We start from the raw sequence: 25208 nt of genomic DNA on the forward strand, positions 1-25208 counted from the left end.
CTGCTTTCTTCATCAATGGGCTACAAGGTTGGGGTGTAAGCCAAATAAACCCTGTTCTGCCCAACTTGCTTTTGGTCATGGTGTCTCATCCAAGAAACAGAAACCCCAACTAAGATACCCCCCTCCCTCGGCACACACACACCACAATGCTGAGATTAAACCAGGTCCTTGCACATGTTAAACAGTGGTTGGACCACCAAGCTACATCCCTAAGCCCTTCAGTTCAACTCTCTGAGACGGTAACTATGGGAGGATTGACACTACTGATACAGGGAAACCCTTGGGGAGAGGGCACTGTGAAATGGAAACTACCCAAAAAGCTAAGAAAAGAGTGTTCTTTTTTCTTACCTAACTGCATCTTTTAAAAAAGGTATAACAATGACATCTCTGTGCTTGTGTAGATCGTCCAGTATTCTAGTAGTTGGACAAGAAAGCAAATCATCGTTTTCTCCTTGATCATGGAGAATAACCATGTGGTCCCTCACTTTACAACCCTGTCAGACATAAGAGATACTGTTAGAGGTAGGTTCATTATAAAAACAATCTTTTAGGAGATGCAGTTCTACCAATGACAGCTTATGCAGGAAAGGATGTGGAAAAAGGGGGACACTCCTCCATTGCTGCTGGGAGTGCAAACTTGGACAGCCGCTGTGGACATCAGTAGGGAGATTTCTCAGAATATTAGCGCTCAACCTTTCTCAAGATCCTGAAATACCACTGATGGGCGCATACCGAAAGGAGGCACACTCACACCACAAGGACATTTGCTCAACTATTTTCATAGCAACATTATTTGTAATAGCCAGATCTTGGAAACAACCTAGATGCCCCTCAACTGAAGAATGGATAAAGAAAATGTGGCATATTTACACAATGGAGTACTACTCAGTAAGAAACAATGACATCCTAAAATTCACAGGCAAATGGACAGAACTAGAAAAAAAACATCCTAAGTGAGGTAACCCAAAGCCAGAAAGACAAATATAGAATGTACTCACTCATAAGTGGATACCAGTCATAAAGCAAAAGATACCCAGCCTACAATCCACAACCCCAGAGAAGCTAGAGCCCTCTTCCAGAAACAGATGGAAGCAGATGCAGAAACCCACAACTAACCAATGGGCCAAGCTCCTGGAGTACAATCAAAGTGAGGGAAGAGTGATAATATGAACAAAGGAGTCAAATTCATGATGGGGAAACCCACAGAATCAGCTGACCTGAGCTAGTGAGAGATCACTGCCTCAGGTCTGACAAATGGGGAACCTGCATAAGACGTAACTAGTCTCCCTTAATATAGGTGACAATGGTGTGACTGGGACAATGTATGAGGCCACTGGCAGTGGGTCAAGATTTAACACTAATGCACAGACTGACTTAGTGGAGACCATTCTGTATGGAGAGATACCTTGCTCAGCCTAGACACAGGGATGTGGGGGTGGAGAGGTGCCTTGGTCCTGCCTCAATGAGATGATGGAACAGACTTAGTAGACTTCCTAAGGGAGGCCTCACCCTCTCTGAGGAGCAGATGGGAGGAGGCGGAGTAGGGGGAGCGGAAGGAGAGGAGGGAGGGAGAACTGGGGTTGGAATGTAAAAAATAAATTAACAACAACAAAAGAGATGCAGTTCTCAGCCATAAATGGGATGCCTATGTTAACATGCCACACACACCAAAGCCCATGGAGCATCAAAGAAAAGGAGGGTGTAAAACAGGAAGCTGTGCTGTGACATGCTATCTTCTGGGCGTGACATGGGCATTACACTCATGAACTCACAGGAGATGTGGCTGTGGTGGTGTGAATGAGAAAAGTCCCATAGGCTCATATGTTTGAATGCTTGGTCATCAGGAAGTGGCACTACTTGGGAGGATTGGGAGGTGTGGCCTTGCTGGAGTAGGTGTGGCCTTGTTGGAGGAAGTGTGTCACTGGGGTGGGCTTTGAGGTTTCATATGCTCAAGCTAGGCCTAGTGTGGCAGTCTCCCCTTCTGGCTGCCTACAGATCCAGATGTAAAATGCCCAGCTACTTCTCCAGCACCATGTCTGCCTGTATGCCACCATGCTCCCTACCATGATGACAACAGACTAAACCACTGAAACTGTATGCAAGTCCAGGTAACATTTTCCTTTATGAGTTGCTGTGGTCACGGTATCTCTTCACAGCAACAGAACACTGACTAAGACACTGTGTCAGATCAAGTCACTCTAAATTGTGGCACAGATAAGTTAGATGAATTTAGGCTCCGCTCCTTACTGAGGAGCTACTGGCAGCTAATAATTACTAGGAGAGGGAGAATCATTCATCTTGGAGCATGTGGCCACTTGGAGTAGTCCTGTGTTCCAGTGGATGACTATGCATGTACATATGAGCAGCACTAACTAAACTTAGAGGTTTATTAAAAAGAGAAAGAGAAAACATGAACTTAGGAGGGGAGCATGTTCTGGGCATATGGAAAGAGCTACAGGGGAGAAATGAGGGTTGATATGATCATATTTTATTTTATAGCTATATTAAATTCTCAAGAATGAAAAATATTTTACGAATCATCTATATCTCTTTTCAGTCAAATTATCTATCTCACTTTTTCCCTTAACATGCAGAAAATAAATTGAAACATAAATGTATGTCTGAACAAACACTTGAGATGATGATGATCACCATTCACATTAAAAACACTGGGGAGCTACAGATATGGCTGGTGGTTAAGGCATGTGCTACTCTTGTAGAGGAGCAGAGTGCAATGACCAGCACCCACATCAGGTAGTTAATCACTACCTAGAACTCCAGCTCCCAGTGATCCAATGCTTGGCTTATGTGGGCATCTGCACTCACATACATGCCCAAACACAGACACACACACACATAACCAAAATCTTAAAAAAACAAAACAAAAACAACCATGGGGTAGAAAGATTGCTCAATCCACTGCCTGGTCCCTGACTTTGACCCCTGGAACTCAAATGGTCGAAGGAGAGAACCCACTCTTCCAGGTTGTTCTCTGATGTCCACGTATAATCTGTGGCATGTGTGTCCTCCCAAATGTAATAATTTCAAAAAGGAAACAATATTTCAGTAGCCCTTCCTGCTTCCATCCATTCTTATGTAACTGCCCCCTTCCTCTGTCCTGTGTTCCAACACTGACAGCCATTTCTTCTTTTTTCTATCCTTCTGTCTCTTGTTGTTATATGGTTAAACACAAGATTTAATTTTGCCTTGTTTTCTTTTCTTTCTTTCTTTCTTTCTTTCTTTCTTTTCCTTTTCTTTTTTTCTTTTTTCTTTTTGGTTTTTCGAGGCAGGGTTTCTCTGTGGCTTTGGAGGCTGTCCTGGAACTAGCTCTTGTAGACCAGGCCAGTCTCGAAATCACAGAGATCCGCCTGCCTCTGCCTCCTGAGTACTGGGATTAAAGGCGTGCGCCACCACCGCCTGGCTTGCCTTGTTTTCTTTAACATTATATTTTTATAAGTAAACCATGCTGCTACACGTAACTGTAATATTTGTTTTAATGTATAGTGTTACACTATATGACTATATATCTTTTTATTTATTTTTTGAGAAAGGGTCTCTCTATGCAGCTACGTCAATTCCCCAGTAAAAAGACACAGGTTAATAAAAATGAAAAGAATGAATATGAAAACAGGGCCCATCCTTCTGCTGCATACAAGAAACATACCTCAACATTAAAGACAGACATTACCTCAGAATAAAGGGTTGGAAAAAGATTTTCTAAGCAAATGGACCCAAGAAGCAAGCTGGTGTAGCTATTCTAACACCTAACATTTAAAATAGACTTCAAACCAAAGTTAATCAAAAGAGATGGAGAAGGATACTTCATACTCATCACAGGAAAAATAAAACAAGATGGGTTTTCAATTCATAACATCTATGCCCCAAACAAAACAGCACCCAAGTTTGTAAAGGAAACACTACTAAAGCTTAAATCACACACTGACCTTCACACATTGAGAGATATTTAGGACAAAAACTAAACAGAAATACTGGAGCTAACATGTTATGAACCAAATGAACCTAACATATCTTCAGAACATTTCACCAGAACACAAAAGAATATACTTTCTTGTCAGCACCTCATGGAACATTCTCCAAAGTTGACCACATACTTGGTCACAAAGCAAGTTTCAACAGATACAGGAAAATTAAAATAACCCTGCATCCTATCAAACCACCATAGATTATAATAGTTGGATTTCAACAACAAAAAGTCTATAAAGTCAACACTGATCATGGTGGATGATGTTTTTGATGTGTTCTTGGATTCTATTGGAGAGTATTTTATTGAGTATATTTTACATCAATGTTAATAAGGGAAAATGATCCCCAATTCTCTTTGTTGGATCTTTGTGTGGTTTGGTTATCAGGATGACTGTGGCCTCAAAATGAATTTGGCAATGTTCCTTCTGCTTCTGTGGCCTCCCTTTCTTCAAAACCATGGGATTGTTCTTGGAATGTGGTTTCATGCCCCTACCAGGAGTAGTAGATAGGAGTGAGTGTTCTTTAGATTATTCATTACAACCAGCTGTTGTTATTTGTTCACAGGCCACCATGGAAAAACATGCTTTTGCCACGTGCAGCTTGCCCTTGTGATTATGTGCAGCCTGAACTCACGAGAACTTTACTCTGTGACCTCTTTAACCCTCATGGTATAATTTGTCTGATGCTGTGAATAAAGTTGCCTATTGCTTGAGAATAGTCTGCCTCACTTTTAGGCTCCACTCTCTCAGGTCCAGTCAACTCTGGATCACTAAACATAAACTATCTTCTAAGGCTCAGTGAACATCATGAAAGAGGAGACACAAAGAATGTAAGAGCTGGATGATAGTGAGGGAGGACCATGTAGTCCTGTGGGTCTGACATGATCATGATACTCATGATCTCACAACAGTTGTAATTGCCTGATAGGGCTAGCACAAGACTAAAATTGTAGTAACTATTTAGTCATGGATGGGGAGGGACTAATGGGGCCTGATCCTACCCAGCAGAGCTAATGGCAGTTGTGGGCAGCTGGATAAGAGGGAATCATTGTCTTTAGTGATGTCTTTGGTAACTCATGACTTATCCATGCTCTGGTAGACAGTTTCTGATGGGGGAAATCCTGTGTATATGTCAATAAAGCACTGTTGGCCAATAGGGAAGCAAGATAGGAGGGACTAGGAGTCCAGGAGAACTCTGGGAAGGAGAAATACAGGGAGTCAAGATGTAACCGCCATAGGGATAAGAAGCCCGGAAACTTCTCCAGTAAGAGAAATACTTAGATTAACAATTATGGGATAAACATTTAAGTCAGAGCTAGCCAGTAAGAAACAAGCAAAGCCAACAGCTTCATAATTAATATAGGCTCCTGTATGTTCATTTGGGACTGATGCGGCACTGGAACCAGGCTGGCGGGAAGGCTTCTCTTTACAAGTTTCAAAACAAAGCCTATGTGAATGAGCCTGGCTATATCCTATGTGTCACACACAAAAGACATGAAAGTGGACTGGGGACTTCCTGGTAGTAAGGGTTGGGGAGACAGTAGAGAGAGTAGAAGGGAAGAGAATGTGCAGGAGTGAATGTAGCAAGATATATCATACATGTGTGAAATTGTCACAGTGATTAAATAAAAAAAGATCTGAAAGCGAACTGTTTACTGTTGTTACTTCTAAGAAGCTGGGAGTGGTGGGGAGAGAGATTGCTATTTCTCTTCACTTCTGTATGTACTCTCTGAAGTTTTTTGTTTTTGTTTTTAATGTTGATGTAGTTGCACTTGAAAAGAATAAAGATTTTACATAAAAATGATAGGGGGAGCCGAACTATTAAAGGGAATATTCAAAGCTGACCTCTAGTTTCTCTGGCAGAAATAACTGGATGCAGAGGGTTATTAATGACAGTAAAAGCCATGAAGGCAGGCAGGAGGGACATGGGGTGGGGCATTAGGGGGACCTGGGGAGAGATAGTGGTGGATGGATATTATCAATATGCATTATATAGATACATGAAACTGTCAAAGTTTAATCAAAGATTAAAACAAAAATCTTACCTTTGTGAGCTGAGTGGGATCAAATCGAAGAACTTTCTGGTTACAGCAGGGATAAATTCCAGTGCCCACAGTGCTCAGTGAACTTACTGTAGTGGAATAAACTACCACTTCTGAGTGGTATTGACAATGTGAGAATTCAATACAGAGAAAAGCCTGGGTAAAAGAGATATATAAAAATCCACAATTATCCCACAGTGACATATGTCTCAAAAATACATTTCTGCAGACCGTATATTGCACATCTCATTGTATGAAATGCACAAAAAAGGTCCGCCTACAGAGGCTCAGAGTAGATGAACACTTGCCAAGATTTGAGGCAAGAACACTGAGGGGTAGCAGACAGGCACCAGGCTCTTTCCGAGGTGATGGGACTGTACTAAAACCGGATGACGCTTAGTAAGTGTGATTCTGACAAAAAAAAAAATGGATGAGTTACATAATAATTTTATAGCTTACACTTATATTCCAAAGATGTTCCTAAAAAGCATAACCAAAAGTGCTTTACTAAAAATTCAGATGAATAAAACAGATACTAGTATATATGCCTAATTTTAAAAGTGATCAATAATTTTTTTTTAAAATTCCAGTGAAATATCAAATAATTTCACCTCACTTGGCTATTCCTTGGTTTTCTTGATACTGAGTATCAGTATTTATGAAAACTGTGGCCTAACTTCCAGTCATTAAAGAAAATAACTTGTTATGGTATGGTTATGAAATGGGTGCCAAATCCACATGTAAGTTCATTAAAACACTCAGAGCAAAATCAAAATTAACAATTAATTTAACAACAATGACAAATATTCAAACATGTTATCAAGACAAGGAACAATTAGCACCTTCATATACAGCTAAAGGAATGCAAAAGGACTCAGGAAATTTAGAAAATGTTAGCTTATATTATTCTACTGCTGTTCTAATTCTAGGTAATCACTCAAGGGATCTAAAAACCCATGTTTATAAGGAAACCGGTATGAGAATATTTACAGCAATTGTCTTCACAATGACTCCAAATTAGAACTACTACAAATGTGTGTCAGCTGGTGAATGATTAGCACACATAATTTTTATGACAGAAGGATACTTAGCAATAAAAGGGGAGAATGGTTATATACAACAGCATGTTGAAATTTCAAAATCATTTTATTGAGTGAATGTCCACTCAAGTAATTAAGCACTGTATGGTTCTATCTAATGACACTCTGAAAAGGACACACTAAAATCCAACACAAGGTTTGGCAGTGACTGTCAACCATTAAGGAGCTGATTTAAAAAGGACCACAGGCAAACAATAATGAAAATGTTCTTGCTCTGATGGTGGTAACGTCACTGTATGTATGTATCAACCTCACAAAATGAACGACTAGTACTCTCTGTAAGATCTAGCTCAATAAACCCAGGGTTAGTTCAGTGAGCAAGACTCACATATGCTCGGACATTCCAAATCTGATGGCTTTGATGACCTGTTCTTCCTCCCTCACTGAAAATCAAGTCAGAGAGAAATCTAAAGGAAGGGAATTCATGAGAGATTTGATGTAAAAAACCTTGGATTTACATAAGACTAGTTAGTAATGACTATGACTTTGTAAAAAGTCTTCATATGTGCCTTCAAGAACTAACCTACTTGTGCTTTTGTTATAAATTTAAATGATTAAAACCATGAACAACAACAACAAAACCATGAACAAGGCTGGGGACACAGTATGCTCAGTGGTATAGTTTGAGATCCAACTTTGGAGCCCTGGGCCTGGGGAGAGGGCGGGCAGCAGCCAGGTGTGGTGGTGCGGGGGGCAGCAGCCAGGTGTGGTGGTGCACGCCTGTGCACACACCTGCAGGAGCAACACCAGGGAGCTGACAGGACTGTGAGCTCCAGGCCAGAGGAGGCTGCGTGCTAAGTAACACCTGTCTCAAAAACCAAGCCAGGAGGCCACAACCCTGAAACTCTAAGGAAACTTATGGCCTAAAGGAGAAACAGTTTGGTTGGAAATGAAAGCAATAAAAATTCTGTATGTTTTAAATTTAAAAAGTGGATTAGGTAACAAAGAATCTGTTGCTTTTCTCAAAGTCTGGCAAGAATTGTTTCAGAAATAAACACAAGAGGAAGAAAGGAAAAAATGGCAAAAGAAATAAAGGCAGATGTAAACAATGCCTAACAGACCACTATTCTTTTTGTTTGTTTGCTTTTGGTTTTTCGAGACAGGGTTTCTCTGTGGCTTTGGAGGCTGTCCTGGAACTAGCTCTTGTAGACCAGGCTGGTCTTGAACTCACAGAGATCCGCCAGCCTCTGCCTCCCAATGCTGGGATTAAAGGTGTGCGCCGCCACCACCACCACCACACCACTTGCGTTAAAACCTCACCTGGTAACACCTTGAACAAGTCAGCCAGTTGATCGTTCCCCACAAGCGCCAATATACATCTCTCCAAGATTTTAATTCTTCAAAAAGACTATTCAAATACTCATGTACATCCCAGGTTTTATCTCTGGAGAAAAAAAACCCTCGATTATTTTAAGTGAGAGATACAATTTGTTTTAACCAAATGTGGCTTGTTTCCAAGAATACTCTTCAAATGATAGTGTGGTAGGTACAATTTCTTTATTTTTAGACAACAGAAGAAAGTATGGAAAGGACAGGATGAATATATACTTATTTTGTTTAGCTAAATATTATTAATTACACGGTTTGAACAGGTCAGCAGTTAAGATGATGCAATGTTGGTTAAAAGAACCTTTATTTCATTTTTACTTTTTAAAAGCTATTTACTGCTTATTTGTATATGTGGGTGTGTGCAAGTACATGTGCCATGGCATGTGCAAGTGTGTAAGCCACACCTGGCTATGGTTTTGTGTGTGTGTGTGGTGGATGTATGCTTTCATGTGGGTATGTGTGTACATACACGCAGGTTATGGATTTAAAAATTACTTTGCATGTGTGCATGTTTGAACATGTATGTGGGGTGCACTTGGCCATGTGCAAGTGTGTGGAGGCCAGAGGACGAGATCAGGTATCTTCCCCTATGACTCACCATCTAACTGTTCTGACACAGGGAGCGTCACTGAACGTGGAGCTCCTGTTCTGGCTGCACTGGCTCACCACAGAGCTTCAGGGGTCCTCCACCCCCAACCTTGGGTTGCAGGCCTGTGCTAGCACATCCAGCTTTTTGTGTGGGTGCTGGGATCCAAACACAGTCTTCCTGCCTGTGTGGCAAGCACCTAATGCACTGGGCCATCTCTCCATCCCACTTACACATTTTTAATACAGAAAAAGAACCATCCAGAAGCAACAGTTAATATTTTCATGACTACGTTCTTTAAAATAGTGTGTGTGTGTATCTGTGTGTGTGTGTGTGTGTGTGTGTGTGTGTGTGTGTGTGTGTGTGTGTGTTCATCCCAGGCTGATCTTGAGCACTATGTAGCCCAGGATGACTTTGACTGTCTGTGGTCATTTTGCTTTTCCACCCAGAGTACTGAAATTACTGGGATGCACCGTCCCGCGTGAATCTTGCAGTACTGAGGGTCAAACCTACGACTTTATTATATATGCCAAGCAGGCACTCTACCAACTGAATTATGTCCCTAGCCTTCTAGTTTTATGTGTCTACAAGGGCTGGGGCTGGTGAGACGGCTCCACCAGCAAAGGTGCTTCTCTAAGGAGCTCGGTGACCTGAGTTGATCCCCAAGAGCTATGTAATAATGGAAGACTGTCCTCTGACCCCGCACACACCCACATGCACACAAACAAGAAATAAATCATTTAAAAAACCAAGAGCTGAGATGTAGCTCAGAGGCAGAGTGCTTGACTAGCATGCACAAGGCACTAAGTTTGATCCCTAACATTCCTGAAAAGAGAGATGGGGGGACGTTCTTATAGAAAAGTAAGCTACGTTTTTATAAGTTCTCCTAAAATTCACACACAGAAACTGTACATCATCTTCACTGCACCTTATATGGATGTAGACAATATTTCCATGTCGATCCACATTGATTTTTCCAGGGATGCAAGGAATTCGTCTTTCTGTTTCTCTGGTTAAAAGTTTCTTACACAAACAGCATCTACAACAGAAAAGAAATGTCAAAAATACCTAAGGAAGAATTTAACGTAGTATATTAAATAATGTAGTGCTATTGTGTAACATACCAAGAAAAGCACGTTACCTATATAATGTTGCAGCACTGTTTCGAGAATCTGGATTCAAGTGCTCAGCATCAAACAGTCTCTCAATCTTCTTACAAAAAAGCTTACTATGAAAACAAACAGCCGCAGTTAAATGTCTGCATTTACTATCTCACGGTAGTGGTCTCTTTTCTCTCCCTCCCTTCATTCCTTTAAATTACGTGTATGTATCTGTGTGGGTCTGTACACATAAGAGCAAGGGCTCATTGAGGGCAGCAAATCCCCTGGGGCTGAGGTCTCAGGCAGTTGGAGCTGACAGACACTGGTGCTGGAAACTGAACTCACGCTCTCTGGTCCTTCCAGCTTTCTTTCAAAAAGGAATCTTTAACGGAATCTGGAGGTTGTCGCTTTGGTTAGATTGGCCAGTGAGCCCTTGGGACCCTTCTGTCTCTACTACTTCAGTGTTAAGGCTACAAACACATGCTATTAAGCCTGGCCATTTTTGTGGGTTCTGGGGATTTTCATGCGTTCACAGCAATCCCTTCATTTTCATATTTTGAAGTTTGGGGGGGGAAGGACGGCCTTTCGTACTTATTGCTCTGTTCATTTTTATATTTTGAAGTTGGGGGGAAGGACGGCCTTTCGTACTTATTGCTCTGCTCATTTTTATATTTTGAAGTTTGGGGGGGGGAAGGACGGCCTTTCGTACTTATTGCTCTGCTCATTTTTATGTTTTGAAGTTTGGGGGGGAAGGACGGCCTTTCGTACTTACTGCTCTGCTCATTTTTATATTTTGAAGTTTGGGGGGGAAGGACGACTTTTCGTACTTATTGCTCTGCTCATTTTTATATTTTGAAGTTTGGGGGGGAAGGACGGCCTTTCGTACTTATTGCTCTGCTCATTTTTATATTTTGAAGTTGGGGGGGAAGGACGGCCTTTCGTACTTATTGCTCTGTTCATTTTTGTTTTAGTCTTTGTTGCAGGATCTCTCTATGCAGTCCAGACTGGCCTGGATTTTACAATGTAGCTCAGGCAAGACTAAAACTCAGGATAATCCCGAGGCTTCAGCCCACTGAATGCTGGGATTAAAGGCATGTATCACTGCTAGCTCAAGAAAGACCTTTTAAATATATGATGCTTCATCAACTATAACTATTTGAAAAATGAACCTTGACCTCCTACTTCATACTCAACAAAACAGTTAGTCAGAGATGTCAACATTACCACAAGGAGGCAACGATTTCCTGACACAACAGCAAATGCACTAACTGCCTTTGCTGGGAATGCCATCCTGGAACACTGCTCCGTTTATCCACAACTCTGTTAACAAGCCCTGGCCCCTGACCGACACTCTTGAAGAACATACCCGACGAGCTACCTGCCACCACCCAGATACCCAACAAGTACACTGATCTGTAAGGCCTAAGCTGCCTCCTGGTTTACCTCTCAGCCTTTCCCTCCTGCAGTAATGGCTTTTGCATCCATTTACATGCTCAAGTTGAGAACTTAGTAGCTATTCTGGGTCCTCTCTTTTCCCACACGATCCCCTTCACAAATCTGTCAAATCATTTAAATGACATGCACTGAACTCGTCGGGAGCACCACTGCACCTACCCTGATCCAAACCCCATAGTTTCCCACTGAGCTACTACTCTAGCCTCTTAGCATGTCTCTTTGCTTCTTATGTTCTTCATGTTCTCTACACAGCAACCTGAATATCTTAAAAACAGATCTTAAAAACTCTGCTTCTGTCTAAACCTAGAATAAGGTCTGTTCTCCCTGCTCTGACCTCAGTAGCCTGCACTGGTCTCATATCATACCACTTTGCCCTTTAAAATGAAGTCTTAATCTTAACACAGTTCATTATCGCCGTATGTTCATATGCTCATTATACACAATGATTACTAGGAGCTAACAAGACGCTTCAGTGGGTAAGGGTGTCTGCCACCATCCCTGAGTGCCTGAGTTTGACCCCAGAACCCATACTGTGGAAGGAGAAAACTGCTGTGGGAGGTTGTCCTGAGTTTGACCCCAGAACCCATACTGTGGAAGGAGAAAACTGCTGTGGGAGGTTGTCCTGAGTTTGACCCCAGAACCCATACTGTGGAAGGAGAAAACTGCTGTGGGAGGTTGTCCTCTGATCTACATGTGTGCTGGGGCACACATGCACATATACACACAAGATACAATTAAATGTGACAAAATCTTTTAAATCATTAAAATGGACCATAAGCTATTGGCTTTTTATTAAAGCAAAATAGGAATATATTTTAGTAAAATAGAATTTCACTAAAATCAAGTAGAAATATACTTAACAAAACTTACTAGGCTTAAAACTAAGGTCTAAAGAGTTACCTCCTAAACTTATCTTTTTTGTCCTTTAAGTCATCAATTTCATTGTGTGTGAACAGATCGGCTATGCGTGTGAGGAGGTTTGCATTGATACAGTTCATGTTACATGGAGCAGCTACTATGGCATTCATATTTCTGTGGCAATACTGAATACACTGTTCAACCTGAAAACAGGATAGAAAACTAATGTTGAAAATAGTAACACAAATGATACTGTAATTTCAAACACAAGCCTCACGAAATGCCAAACCCACATCTATTGTGTTGATCGACATTATTAAAGGTAAAATTTATAAACATGCATAGCTAAATTATTTCCAATTCCTTTTATTTAAAATAATAATGTCTTTTAAATGGCTGCAGCAGGTATAAATCTTAATCTGTACACTACAGTGCATATTCAAATGACTTCTTATGGTTAAACTTAGTTATTAAGTTATCCCCATTCTCCTATGAAAGAGAAACAAAATTTCATTTAAGGATTTTCTCAGTTCTGTTACATTTGCTTTTTCTAATCTGCGGTGGTGAATTTACTTAGTGTTAGGGTACAGAGAGGGAAGTCTCATAGTTTTCTAAACACTGCTCTGATGGTATAAAAGGAATCTTTCAGGGCTTAGGTTTCAAAACTCAAAGCTTAAGGACTCTGATTTTTTTCCCCCATATCCTTGTTTGAAGCCATTAAATCCCGCTAACTGAGGAGTACAAAGACTAGTACTGAGTAAACTCTAAAGAAACCAGTGAGTCCATCTGCACACAGCATAGTGCTCTGCTCTATACAGTCTTATCAGGAGCAAACCAAGTACTTCTTTAAATAATAGCTACAGAATGTCAGCCATGGAAACATATGAAACCACTGGAATTATAAAGATTTTCCCCTTTTGGTTTTGTAAGATCAAACCTGACTATGCATCCTAGGCTGACCCAGATATTTCTTAAATAAATAAGAAAAAATAAACATATTTAATATAAGCTTGAAATAGATATGCATATATTATACTTTTATATTTGATCAGCCATTTTTAAGCAATAGATAGGAACTATGAAGTAAATGCAAAACTACATTGTTTAGTAGCTGGATAATAGGTTTTTGTTCATCGAACTATAAATGAGAGGCACAGAATAAAACATACTAAAGAAATTATTTAAATAGTGCAACAGAATATATTCCAATTTCTTTTTGTTAGTGATAGAACAAAAATCTTTTGGAATAAAGTTAATTCTATTTAGTTTCAAATTATACAATGGTTGTTCCAATTATAGACATAACATACAAATGATACCCAGTAGTCTTAACCCCTTCTCAACAGAACAGAATACTGTTACAATTATACCCTTGAACTATTTTTCTTTCTATACATTCAAAGGGGAAAAACATTAGGTCAATAAAGGGGCTTAGATTTTTAAAAATGAATACTTACTAATGAATCCATCTTCAAAAACTCTGAAGAAATAAGAATTGAAATGACATTTCCAGGCTCTAATAAAAAGAAAAACATTGAAATTTCCTTTTGACTTTTAACTCAATTTTCTCTTTTCATCTTAAAAGAATATGTTACTTTAATAAAAAAAATTTGCTATCCCTTACTTAGATTGAATAATCTAAGTAATCAATCACTTAGATTGAATAAACAAAAGAAAGAAAACAATGTTAAATCATAGGGTATAGAGAGACATGGCAAACTGTCCTTGAATTAGACTCATGTGAAGTGCAAAGACTATCTAAAATAACAACATGCAAAAGTCACGGTGAGAAAAGTTAAACGATGACTAATGATAACATTAACTATGGAAGTTATTTCAGAAAAGCATTCAGTGCTAGCAAATAAATATTTCAATGTAAAAGATTCTGAAATTTAATAAAAATTAACTGGCAAAATGTTAAAGCTACATGCTACTGCCACACTAAGTGGGTCTCCAGGCACACAGCTGGGGAAAGGAGGTACTGCTACACATGGCAGTGTTAGTAAATCTGTCATCTCTATCAAACATATCTAAGAAGAAAACACCCGGCCACTTTCCATCGTTCCGGTAATAATCATTCTAAACCCTTTCGTAGCAGAAATCCTTCTTGGACTAAACAATGGGTAAATAATTCCAATCTTCCCAAATAACAGTTCTAGTTAAAAGTCCTCAAGTGGCTGGAAAAGCTTCTTGGGAAATTGTATCTGAGGATATGCCATCCAATTAAGAGCTAGTGGCTTGATTATGAGATTTAATTAGGCATCATCCTCACACTGTTCTTGGTTAGGATGAGGACCACTTGTAAAAAAGTTTGTATTCATAGCACTGACGTAAGCCAAAAATAAACAGAACAAATTGTTTTTCTTCTCTTTCACTCTTATTATATGCATGCATGCGAATATGCTGCAGTGAACAAATTTCTGTTATCTATATATACTTTTATTCTCTCGATTTTCTCACAACAGGCCACTTCTCACCACAAAAGAGGTGTGTGTATGTGTGTGTACATACATATGAGTATAAATATGCACACATAAATTCACAACTAGATCATCTGAAATCTGGCTTGAAATTTTTAGAAGACATTTAAAAATTTTAAAGACTTCGTGTATGTAGGTTTTTGCCCATATGCACGTGTGTAGCATGTGCACGCAGTACCTGAGGAGGAGAGAGAAGGGCACAGGGCCTCCTAAAGCTGAGTTAGAGACGGTTGTGAGCTGCCATATGAGAACTAAGAATCCAACCTGGTCCTCTGGAAGAGCAGATGGCACTCTTAATCACTGAGCCATCTCTCCAGCCATAGCTGAAAATTTGGATTTAACTACCTTAGAATTGAATTTTTATTTAAAACATTTTTATTTAGAAATCTTTCCCATTTGTTTGGTCACTATAATATCATAAATTTTAAACTTCAGAAATCTTTTGAATATTGTAAATATTTTAATAAGAGTTTTTTTTATTTGCTCTCAGGGCTAATGATTGAATTTGAACCCACATGAATACTGGGTGAGCACTCTCACTGAGTCATACTCCCAACCTCTATTATGTATTTGAAAATATTCTGATATTGCTATTCTAGTACATAGATTTTTATTATCTTATATAAATCTATGCCCATTAAGAGATTACTTACTAGTTATTATCTTTTCAAATAGTATTTTAATATTAAAATGATGGGTTTCACTATAATGTTTTCATATATACAAGTCCCTTAACAATTATCTTACTATCATTAAGAACACTGGTTCTAAAATTTTTAGTCTCAGGACTCCTTTACAATCTTAAAACCTAAGAATCCTAAACAGGTTTTGTTTATGTGGGTCATATTTCAGTATTTACCACATCAGAAACAATGTAAACAGAGAATTTTTTAGAAGTCAGTTTTAAAACCTAACCCTATTACATGTACATATATTTTTTGGGAAAAATATATTCAAATGAAAAAAATTAGTGAGTGGCACTGACTGACATGTTCTGTCAGTCTCTACAATGTTTAACTTAACTGACTGTAGAATTCTCCTATCTATTTTTTTCTTCTTCCTGAGGCAGGATCTTACTCTAGCCCAGGCTTCAACTCATAGCAACACTCCTGCCTCAGCTTCCCAAGTGCTGGAATTTCAAGCATAAACCACCATGCCTGGCTTCACATCTTTTGCATCCAATTTGGGGGTAGGCTGCTCTTCTCAAGCTTAAACTTGACAAAGAGTATTTTCTTGAAGGTTGAGTGGAACAGAAACCGAAACCCTATCATCAATAAGCTTCTACGTTGTCCAATGACTCATCTTTTACTGTGCTGCGTCATTAACCCATCACAGGCTTTTAAAGACACTGCACGATGCTCAGATGGAAACGTCTGGCTTACTGAGTTATGCACATTCTAAATATTCGGATACTTCATTGTAAAGAGGCATTTTAAAAGTCAGATTTGTTAGTAAGACCAACAGAATTTTAACAGAAAAGTTTTGTGCATGGAGAAGTTGTCAGTCACACCTGAGAATTTGGCTTTCATCACTAATAACACACACTATTAACAGTTTTCCTTTATGTGACTAGCTTTTTCACAAAAAGAAAAAAATGTATCAAGCACCTGTCAGAACTTCTACTTTTAAGTTGGCTGAGTTAGCTTTCCCTAAAGACAGTGGGGCACTGAAGTGCATCTGAAGTCAGGGCCATTATGACTGTCCAGAAAAGGATGTACACCCGAGGTCTGAGATTTGACAGTCACTTTTACTGCTTCATCAAGAACAAGTGAGCCTAAGTTTTTCCCTTTCCTTTTTAGCGGAGTACATAGTATTGGAGAAAACAATGATACAGCTTGCTGTGTTTGCTTTGATTTGGGCTATAAAGCTCAAAAATCTTACACACCATTTCCTTTTCATGTTCTGAACAAACACTGACATAGAGAAAAAGTGAGTAACATCTTGGTGTTGTCATGCAAACTTTGTTAACCTTGTAGGCCTTTGAAAGAGTCTTCAGGACCCTTTTGAGGACAGATAATGTACCAGGCTCTGTAATATGAACATAAATACTGATGATATTCAAGTAAATGTCTACATCTCAGTTTGGGCCCAAAACAGCTACTAGATGACACACAGATTTCACCACAGAATAAGCAACATTTTTTTTTTTACCTAAAGTGGGAATCTCACAATCTTTATTCTCCTTAGTGTTCCTTTTAACATATTTTATCAACCAGTTGAAAATGTGGACATCACAATGGACTGAAATGTCCACCTCTTCCCAGCGCTGGGCATCCATGGATAAATACTCAGCAAAGTACTTCATTTCTGATACCAAAAGATCTCGTGGGCAAATAAAATCTTCTTTCAAGTTTTTTGCTTCATCACATACGTGGATCACCATGTTTGGCCTTCATAAAAAATGTTACACAGAATTGAGATTGTTAGAGTGAGAAGAGGAGGCAAGAAGGCTGACATTAAAGCAGTAAGAGAACAAAGTGGTTTTGGAGATTTGGACACACAACTCTGTTTTATAGGGTTTGATGTTCAGAATTTCTCAAGTTTCTTGTCTATTTGATTATGCCTCAGATTATGATTAATTTAAATTAATCATAATTAATTAAGCTATCCACTTAATAAATACAAAATATTGTTACTAAAGAACTAATACTTTACATGGCTTCAATTTTATTGTTCAAGTTTCAATTCCCAAAGAACTAAATAACAGACTTTGATTCTTGTATAATGACTAACATCTTTACACTTTTGAAAAAGGAAAAATATCTATGATTCCTTGAACAATCAAATTAAAAAACAAGTATCACTTCCTATAGCATCATCAATGTTTGGGTTCAGGCATTCATGAAATATAAATGAGTACAGTTACAAGAACTATTAACATTATGTACTTATTTAAATAAAATAATTTAGTAAATTTAGATAATACACCTGAAAGTTTGCTTCAAAAACTACATACTCCTTGAATTTATCTTCTTTGAAAGTAATGTATTTTGCTAGGTATGGCAGCTCATGTGTGTAACCCTGGGGCATGAGAACCTGAAATGGTAGGATTACCAACAATTGGAGGCCAGTCTGTACCATATAGTAAGTCCCATGCTATCCTGGACCACAGAGTGAGGCCCTGTCTCAAAAATGTGAAAGTCAACTAAAAAAGAAGTAGGGGTAGGGGTAATAGCTCAGCTGGTAGAATAGATGGAGCTGAATTCCTAGAACCCGTTTTAAGAAGCATAGTGTGCTGGGGAGACCAAGGCAGAGCCTTAGGACTCATCCACATCCAGCCTAGCCAACCTGGAAAGTTCCAGGACAGCGAGAATCTTCTCAATTCCACACATGCACCTTCACATACACAAACAGAATACATAAAAAAAACGAACAACCAAAACAGTGTGATACACTGTCTTCATGCCATTACAGAAAGGGAATAAATAGGAACACCGTGCACTACAAATGTGAAATACTCTGTGCTTTGTTCAATTTTACAAAATACAAATACAAAATAAGTGCTTTATATGAAGCTGGGGCATGAGAAGAAGTATTAGAAACAATCTGGACCAACAAGATAGAAAGGGCGCTTGGTGCCAAGCCTGATGGCCTCAGTTTAATCCCTGGGATCCACATGGTGGTGTTAACCTCCAGTTTTGCTTATGTGGCTGGCACATGCTCACCACAGCACTCTTGCTTATGGAGAGGGAAAGCTCAAGTTAAGCTACCTGGGAAACCTGGCTGGACTCTGACTCAAAATAAACTTTAAATGGGCTGCTGATACTAGCTCAGTGGCTGAGTGCTTCCCTGGCATGTACAATACCCTAGGTTCAATCCTTCATACAAGGAAAAAAGGGGAGAGGGGAGAGAAGGAAGGTAGCAGGTAGATGAATCCTGTGGTATGTGAACTTTGTATTAATAAAATTGTTATTATCAATCTACCAAAATCAGAGGTGCAGGAAAGAAGTTTTATAGATGACAAAAATGTTTTGCATATTCATTAGGTGATAGTTACATGATGTACTAGTTGCCAAAGCAAAGTAAACATTTACTATGCATGCAATTTATTATATAGGAAATACACAGAACAAAACAAAATATTAAAACCTGAAACATACTGAAATACATTCTGATTTTTAATTTTTGTGAAGCAACTATATTAAATAGTTCTAATATATATATCTAATCTCATTAATAAAGTTAAAGAACTAATTACTTAGTTTAGGTTTTTCTTTGGGCATTGAAATTTACTTTCCAAATTATGTTATTTCTAACTTTAAAAATAGGCCAATTAGTTTTTAAGAATGAAAAACTTCCACAACTTATTAATAACACAAGCAAATAACATGTTTAGGAATTAATCTATTTTTTGTTGTTCAGCACATGAATGAATCTGATTCCAATGTTTCAGCAACTGTATAATGTGAAATTCCTAACTGATATTTGTAACCACCAACCATATACTTTTACAGTTAAAGGTAATATCAATATTAAATCTTATCTAGCAAACAACCAGCCTCCTACCCTTCAGATTCTTCAGTCTTTTCTCCAGCATTACGAGTAGTACAATTTTCACTTTCTGAAGAACAATTCCTTGTAGAAGCTATACTATGTCTTCCTTAAATACAGAAACAGACACATACAAAAAAAGGGGGGTGGGTTAGCATTTCTAGCTGAGAATGGGTTTTTACTTATGGGATGGTAACAATGTAAACACATGGTTTCCAAGGCCAGTTAAAGATGGTACTTGTGGGGGGGCACTGCTCAATGTCACATTAGTATTTCCAAGGCAGTACAAAAGTGAATCACAGACTGCTAATGCTGCAGGGTGTGGCACTGCAAACTGCACCAAGTGTTCAAAAGCACAGTGGTCTCTTCTTCCCGGAGTACAGTTCTATTTCAATATTCTGACTGTTGCTGAAATGAAAGAAACTCATTCTGAGGACTTCTAAGCCAGTGACTTCCAAATGTAACTCCAGAAAACACCTCTTCAACCTTGTCACTGTGCCACTTGAATTTCTGTTAACTGCAGTATAGAATGGCTGTAAAAAAAGATTATGTAAGAAATGACCAAGATTCTCTATTTTTTTTAAAGCAGCTTGGCATGGTAGTATATGCCTATAATCGTGCAGTTGGGAAGCAGGTGGATCTCAGTGAGTTCTATTCCAGCCTGGTTACATAGTAAGTTCTGGACATCTATGGCTACACAAAGAGATTCTGTCTCAAAAAACAAACAAACAAATAAAATAAATAAATGGATAAATAGATAAATGAACAAACACTTAAAAAGTATCCAAGCATGGTGTTTACATGACTTTATCCTAGCACTTGGGAAGATGATATGTTCAAGGTCACTCTCAGCTACATAACAAGTTTGAGGCTAGCCTAGGCTACATGAAAAAGTAAAATAGGCCAGAGCTCAGCTGGACGTAAAACTTTACTTTGATTTAGTTTTGGGAGAACAAAAATGTATTTTTCTTTAATTAGAAAATCTACAAATAAACGATGAGCACAGCAGAGAAAATGAAATATAAATTTGCTATAAAACATCCATGCTAAATTCCTTTACAGTAAGTAAATGAAGACTAGGAATACAGTTCAGCAGGTAGAAGGCTTGTCTGGCATGACTAAGATTAATTCCCAGACTGCATAAGCTGGGTGTGGTGATACATCCCATCTGTCAGTACAGTGACACATTACCTCTCTCAGGAAACTCAGAAGTTCAAGTTCATTCTCAGCTACATACTGAGTTCAAGGCTAGCTTGGGTTATACGACACCGTTTTTCAAAAAACCCAAAATTACAGCAAATAGATATATGTGAGAAACTAGGTTGACAAACTAGAGTAAATTATTTTGATGCAATTAACACTTTACTTTAGAAATATTACTTGACCTACATATTTACAGTTAATGTTTTTGAAAACACAACAAAGAAAATGAGAATTTTTAAAACATTCGTAAGGATAAAAATACTAACAGATTCTTTACACAAGTATTTGAATTGACCTTTAAACAATGAAAGGAAGGTTGACTAGAATGTACAAATGTAGAATTTTACTAAGGATAAGTTCTATAATTTCATTTTACAAGCTTACCTGCTTTCGAAACTGTATCTTCATCAACTGGAGCCTCCTGAAAATGTCCTTGTGTTTCCAGAAGCGAAGATTTAATGTAAGTGGCTAGCGACTCCACAGGGCCCGCCCCAGCCGCCAGTAAGGGGTTGTACTGGTTGTCAACAGGTGAGCTTCCACTACTCTTCAGCTCCTCAAACCTTTCTGCACACTGCAATGATACAAAATGGTAAAACTGGAGGCTACATTAAAAAAAATCACTTTGTATGAAAATGCCAGAATGGTACCTCTTGTGCTAACCAAAAAAAGTTTAAAAAGCACATAACGGAGGCCTGGGGCCTGCACACTGCTGATCCTATCCCAAAGGGATCCAACCCTCCCAGAGACTGGCAGCATCCTAGTTCCTTTCTCCACCCACAGGACTAGGTAAGTGTGAGCCTGTTTCAGGCCCACCTTCCTGCTTGGAGCCAGCTGAGGCCTGGGGACTGCGCACTGTGGATCCCATCCCAGGGTCCAGCCCATCCTGAGACTGCCAAGGCCCGGGTACTGGAACTGCCTCCATCCACGGAAAGAGGAGAGACACCAGAGTATTGGACCTGCTTGCAAACTCTGGAAGGGAACCTTGGTCCCATACCCACCAGGAGAGGAAGAGATTCATCCTGGACCCACTGAAAGAAGGGATGGGAAGGAGACAATATAAAAACACACCCAACAACAGAAAACCCAATATGACACCGCCAGAGTTTAGAGACTCTACACCAGCAAGAACTGAACATCCCAAGGCAGATGAAGCAGAAGAGAATGACCTTCAAAACAACTTAATGAAAATGGTAAGAGGCCCTCAAAGAGGGTATGAGAAAATCCCTTAAAGAAATGGGAGAAAAAACAAACCAAAAAATTCAAGAAATGGAGGAAAAGACAAAGCAAAATTTGCAAGAAACAATTCAAACAATGCAAGGGTTGGAAGCTTAAAGAGACAAAAAAAAATTCTGAGGGAATGCTGGAAACAGAAAAGCTGGTCAGGATCTACAGATGCAAGCATAACCAACAGAATACAGATGGAAGACAGAATCTCAGGTGTTGAAGACACACTAGGAGACATAGATTCATCAACCAAAGAAAATCTTAAGTCCAACAAATCAATACACAAAATATCCAGGAAATATGGGACATTGTGAAAAGACCAAACCTAAGAACAATAGGTATAGACGAAGGTGAAGAAACCCACCTAGAAGGGGCAGAAAACATATTCAACAAAATCATAGAAGAAAACTTTCCCAACTTAAAGAAAGACATGCCAATGAAAGCACAAGAAGCTTACAGAACACCAAATTGAATGGACCACAAAAAAAGTTCCCTCGCCACATAATAATCAAAGCCTCAAACATACAGAATAAAGAAAGAATATTAAGAGCAGCTAAGGAAAAAGGTCAAGTAACATATAAAGGCAAACCTATCAGAATTACACCTGACTTCTCCATGGAAACTCTGAAAGCCAGAAGGTCCTGGATAGATATTCTACCAACACTGAGAGACCACGGATGCCAGTCCAGACTATTATACCCAGCAAAGCTTTCAATTACTAAAGATGGAGAAGACAAGATATTCCATGACAAAACTAGATTTAAACAATACATATCCACTAATCCAGCCCTACAGAAAGTACTAGAAGGAAAACTCCAAGCCAAGGAAGGTAACTACAACCAGAAAAACATAGGCAATACATAATCCCACTTTACCAATAGCCAAAAGAAAAAAGGGATGGAAATCCACACACAATTCCACCACCACCAACAAATCCAAAACAAACAGGAATGAATAATCAATGGTCATTAACATCCCTCAATATTAATGGCCTTAACTCACCCATAAAAAGACACAGGCTAACAGAATGGATTCAAAGACAGAATCCATCCTTCTGCTGCATACAAGAAACACACCTCAGCTTCAAAGACAGATGTTACCTCAGACTTAAGGGTTGGGAAAAGATTTTCCAATCAAATAGACCCAAGAAATAAGCGGGGGTAGCAATCCTAATATCTAACAAATTAGACTTTAAACTAAAATAAATCAAAAGAGATGAAGGAGGTCATTTCATACTCATCACAGGAGAAATCCACCAAGATGAAGTCTCAATTCTGAACATCTATGCCCCACACACAAAGGCACCTACGTTCATAAAAGAAACATTACTAAAACTCAAATCACACATTAAACCCCACACATTTATAGTGGGAGACTTCAACACCCCATTCTCACCACTAGACAGGACCATAAGAAACAAAGGAACTAATAGAAGCTATGACCCAATGGGGATTAACAGACATCTATAGAACAATCCATCCAAACACAAAAGAATATACCTTCTTCTCAGTGCCACATGGAACCTTGAGGGCTGAAATGAATAAAGTATAAACTAGGAAACAATACAAAGAATCAATGCAACGAAGAGTTGGGTCTTCATGAAAAATCAACAATTTAGACAAACCTTTATCCAAACTTTCTAAATGGCAGAGTATGAACATGCAAATTAATAAAATCAGAAATGAAAAGGGGGACATAATAATGGACAATGAGGAAATCCAGAGAATCATCAGGTCATACTTTGAAAACCTGTACTTCTCAAAATTCAAAAACCTAAAGGAATAGGACAATTTTCTGGATAGATATCACTTACCAAAATTAAATCAAGAACAGATAAGCAATTTAAATAGACGTATAACTCCTAATGAAATAGAAGCAGTCATCAATAGTCTCTCAACCAAAAAAAAAAAGCCCAGGGCCAGATGGTTACAGTGCAGAATTCTACCAGAAATTCAAAAAACAGCTAGTACCAATTCTCCTCAAAGTATTCCATGTAATAGAAGCACAAGGGTCATTACCAAACTTTTTATGAGGCTTCAATAACCTTGATACCCAAGCCACATAAAGACACAACTAAGAAAGAGAACTTCAGACCAATATCCCTCATGAACATTGATGCAAAAATACTCAATAAAATATTGGCAAATCGATTTCAAGAATACATCAGAAAACTCATCCACCATTATCAAGTAGGCTTCATCCCAGGAAGGCAGGGATGGTTCAACATATGAAAATCCATCAATGTAATCACCATATAAACAAGCTGAGAAACAAAAATCACATGATCAAAAAAAAATCACATGATCATCTCACTAGATGCTGAAAAAGCCTTTGAAAAAATTCAACACCCCTTCATGATAAAGGTCTTGGAGAGATCAGGGGTAACAGAAACATACCTAAACATCATAAAAGCTATATACAGCAAACCAACAGCCAACATCAAACTAAATGGAGAGAAACTCAACGCGATTCCTCTAAAATTAGGAACAAGACAAGGTTGTCCACTCCATACCTCTTCAATATTGCACCTGAAGTTCTAGCTAGAGCAATAAGACAACAAAAGGAGATCAAGGGGATACAAATTGGAAAAGAAGAAGTCAAACTTTCACTATTTCCAGATGATATGATAGTTTACATTAGTGACCCGAAAAACTCTACCAGGGAACTCCTACAGCGGATAAACACCTTCAGCAAAGTGGCAGGATACAAGATTAACTCAAAAACTTTAGTAGCCCTACTATATACAGATGATAAAAAGAATGAGAAAGAAGTCAGAGAAACATCACCCTTTATAATTGCCACAAACAACATAAAATACCTTGGAGTAACATTAACCAAACAAGTGAAAGACCTGTATAAGAACTTTGAGGTGTTTTCCTGTTTTTGTTTTTTTGAGACAGGGTTTCTCTGTATTGTTTTGGAGGTTGTCCTGGACTTGGTTTGTAGACCAGGCTGACCTCAAACTCACAGAGATCCGCCTCCCTGCCTCTGCCTCCCAAGTGCTGGGATTAAAGGCATGTGCCACCAATGCCCAGCTGAACTTTGAGTCTTTAAAGAAAGAAATTAAAGAAGATACCAGAAAAGGAAAAGATCTCCATGCTCTTGGATAAGTAGGATCAATATAGTAAAAATGGGAATCTTGCCAAAACCAATCTACAGATCCAATGCAATCCCCTATCAAAATCCCAGCACAATTCTTCACATACCATGAAAGAACAAAAATCAACTTTATATGGAAGAACAAAAGACCCAGGATAACCAAAACAATCCTCTACAATAAAGGAACTTTCCAGAGGCATTACCCTTCTTGATTTCAAGCTCTATTTTAGTCCTGAAAACAGCTTGGTATTACCACAA

At 38.7% G+C, this 25208-nt stretch overlaps 1 protein-coding gene across 9 annotated transcripts in view; it reads right to left on the minus strand.

The window, feature by feature from the left end:
• Sanbr (SANT and BTB domain regulator of CSR) overlaps positions 1-25208 on the minus strand; it is a 56559-nt gene that overhangs the window by 22534 nt on the left and 8817 nt on the right. For 8 of the 9 annotated variants that reach the window (XR_005871767.1, XM_040733204.1, XM_040733201.1 and 5 more), the window contains 10 exons: positions 21012-21198; positions 19440-19533; positions 17085-17323; positions 13911-13969; positions 12496-12656; positions 10182-10268; positions 9969-10079; positions 8386-8509; positions 6029-6181; positions 349-494 (listed from right to left, as the gene is read on the minus strand). Coding sequence is in view for 8 of the 9 variants with exons in the window: in XM_040733204.1 (XP_040589138.1) it covers positions 349-494; positions 6029-6181; positions 8386-8509; positions 9969-10079; positions 10182-10268; positions 12496-12656; positions 13911-13969; positions 17085-17323; positions 19440-19533; positions 21012-21198 (1361 nt within the window). In the remaining variant the exon portion in view is untranslated. Of the gene's footprint in view, positions 1-348; positions 495-6028; positions 6182-8385; positions 8510-9968; positions 10080-10181; positions 10269-12495; positions 12657-13910; positions 13970-17084; positions 17324-19439; positions 19534-21011; positions 21199-25208 lie in introns of those variants that run through there. The other variant, XM_040733205.1, reaches the window with a different exon arrangement.

The sequence above is a fragment of the Mesocricetus auratus genome, unplaced genomic scaffold (assembly GCF_017639785.1).
Source record: "Mesocricetus auratus isolate SY011 unplaced genomic scaffold, BCM_Maur_2.0 Super-Scaffold_100029, whole genome shotgun sequence".
NCBI lineage: Eukaryota > Metazoa > Chordata > Mammalia > Rodentia > Cricetidae > Mesocricetus > Mesocricetus auratus.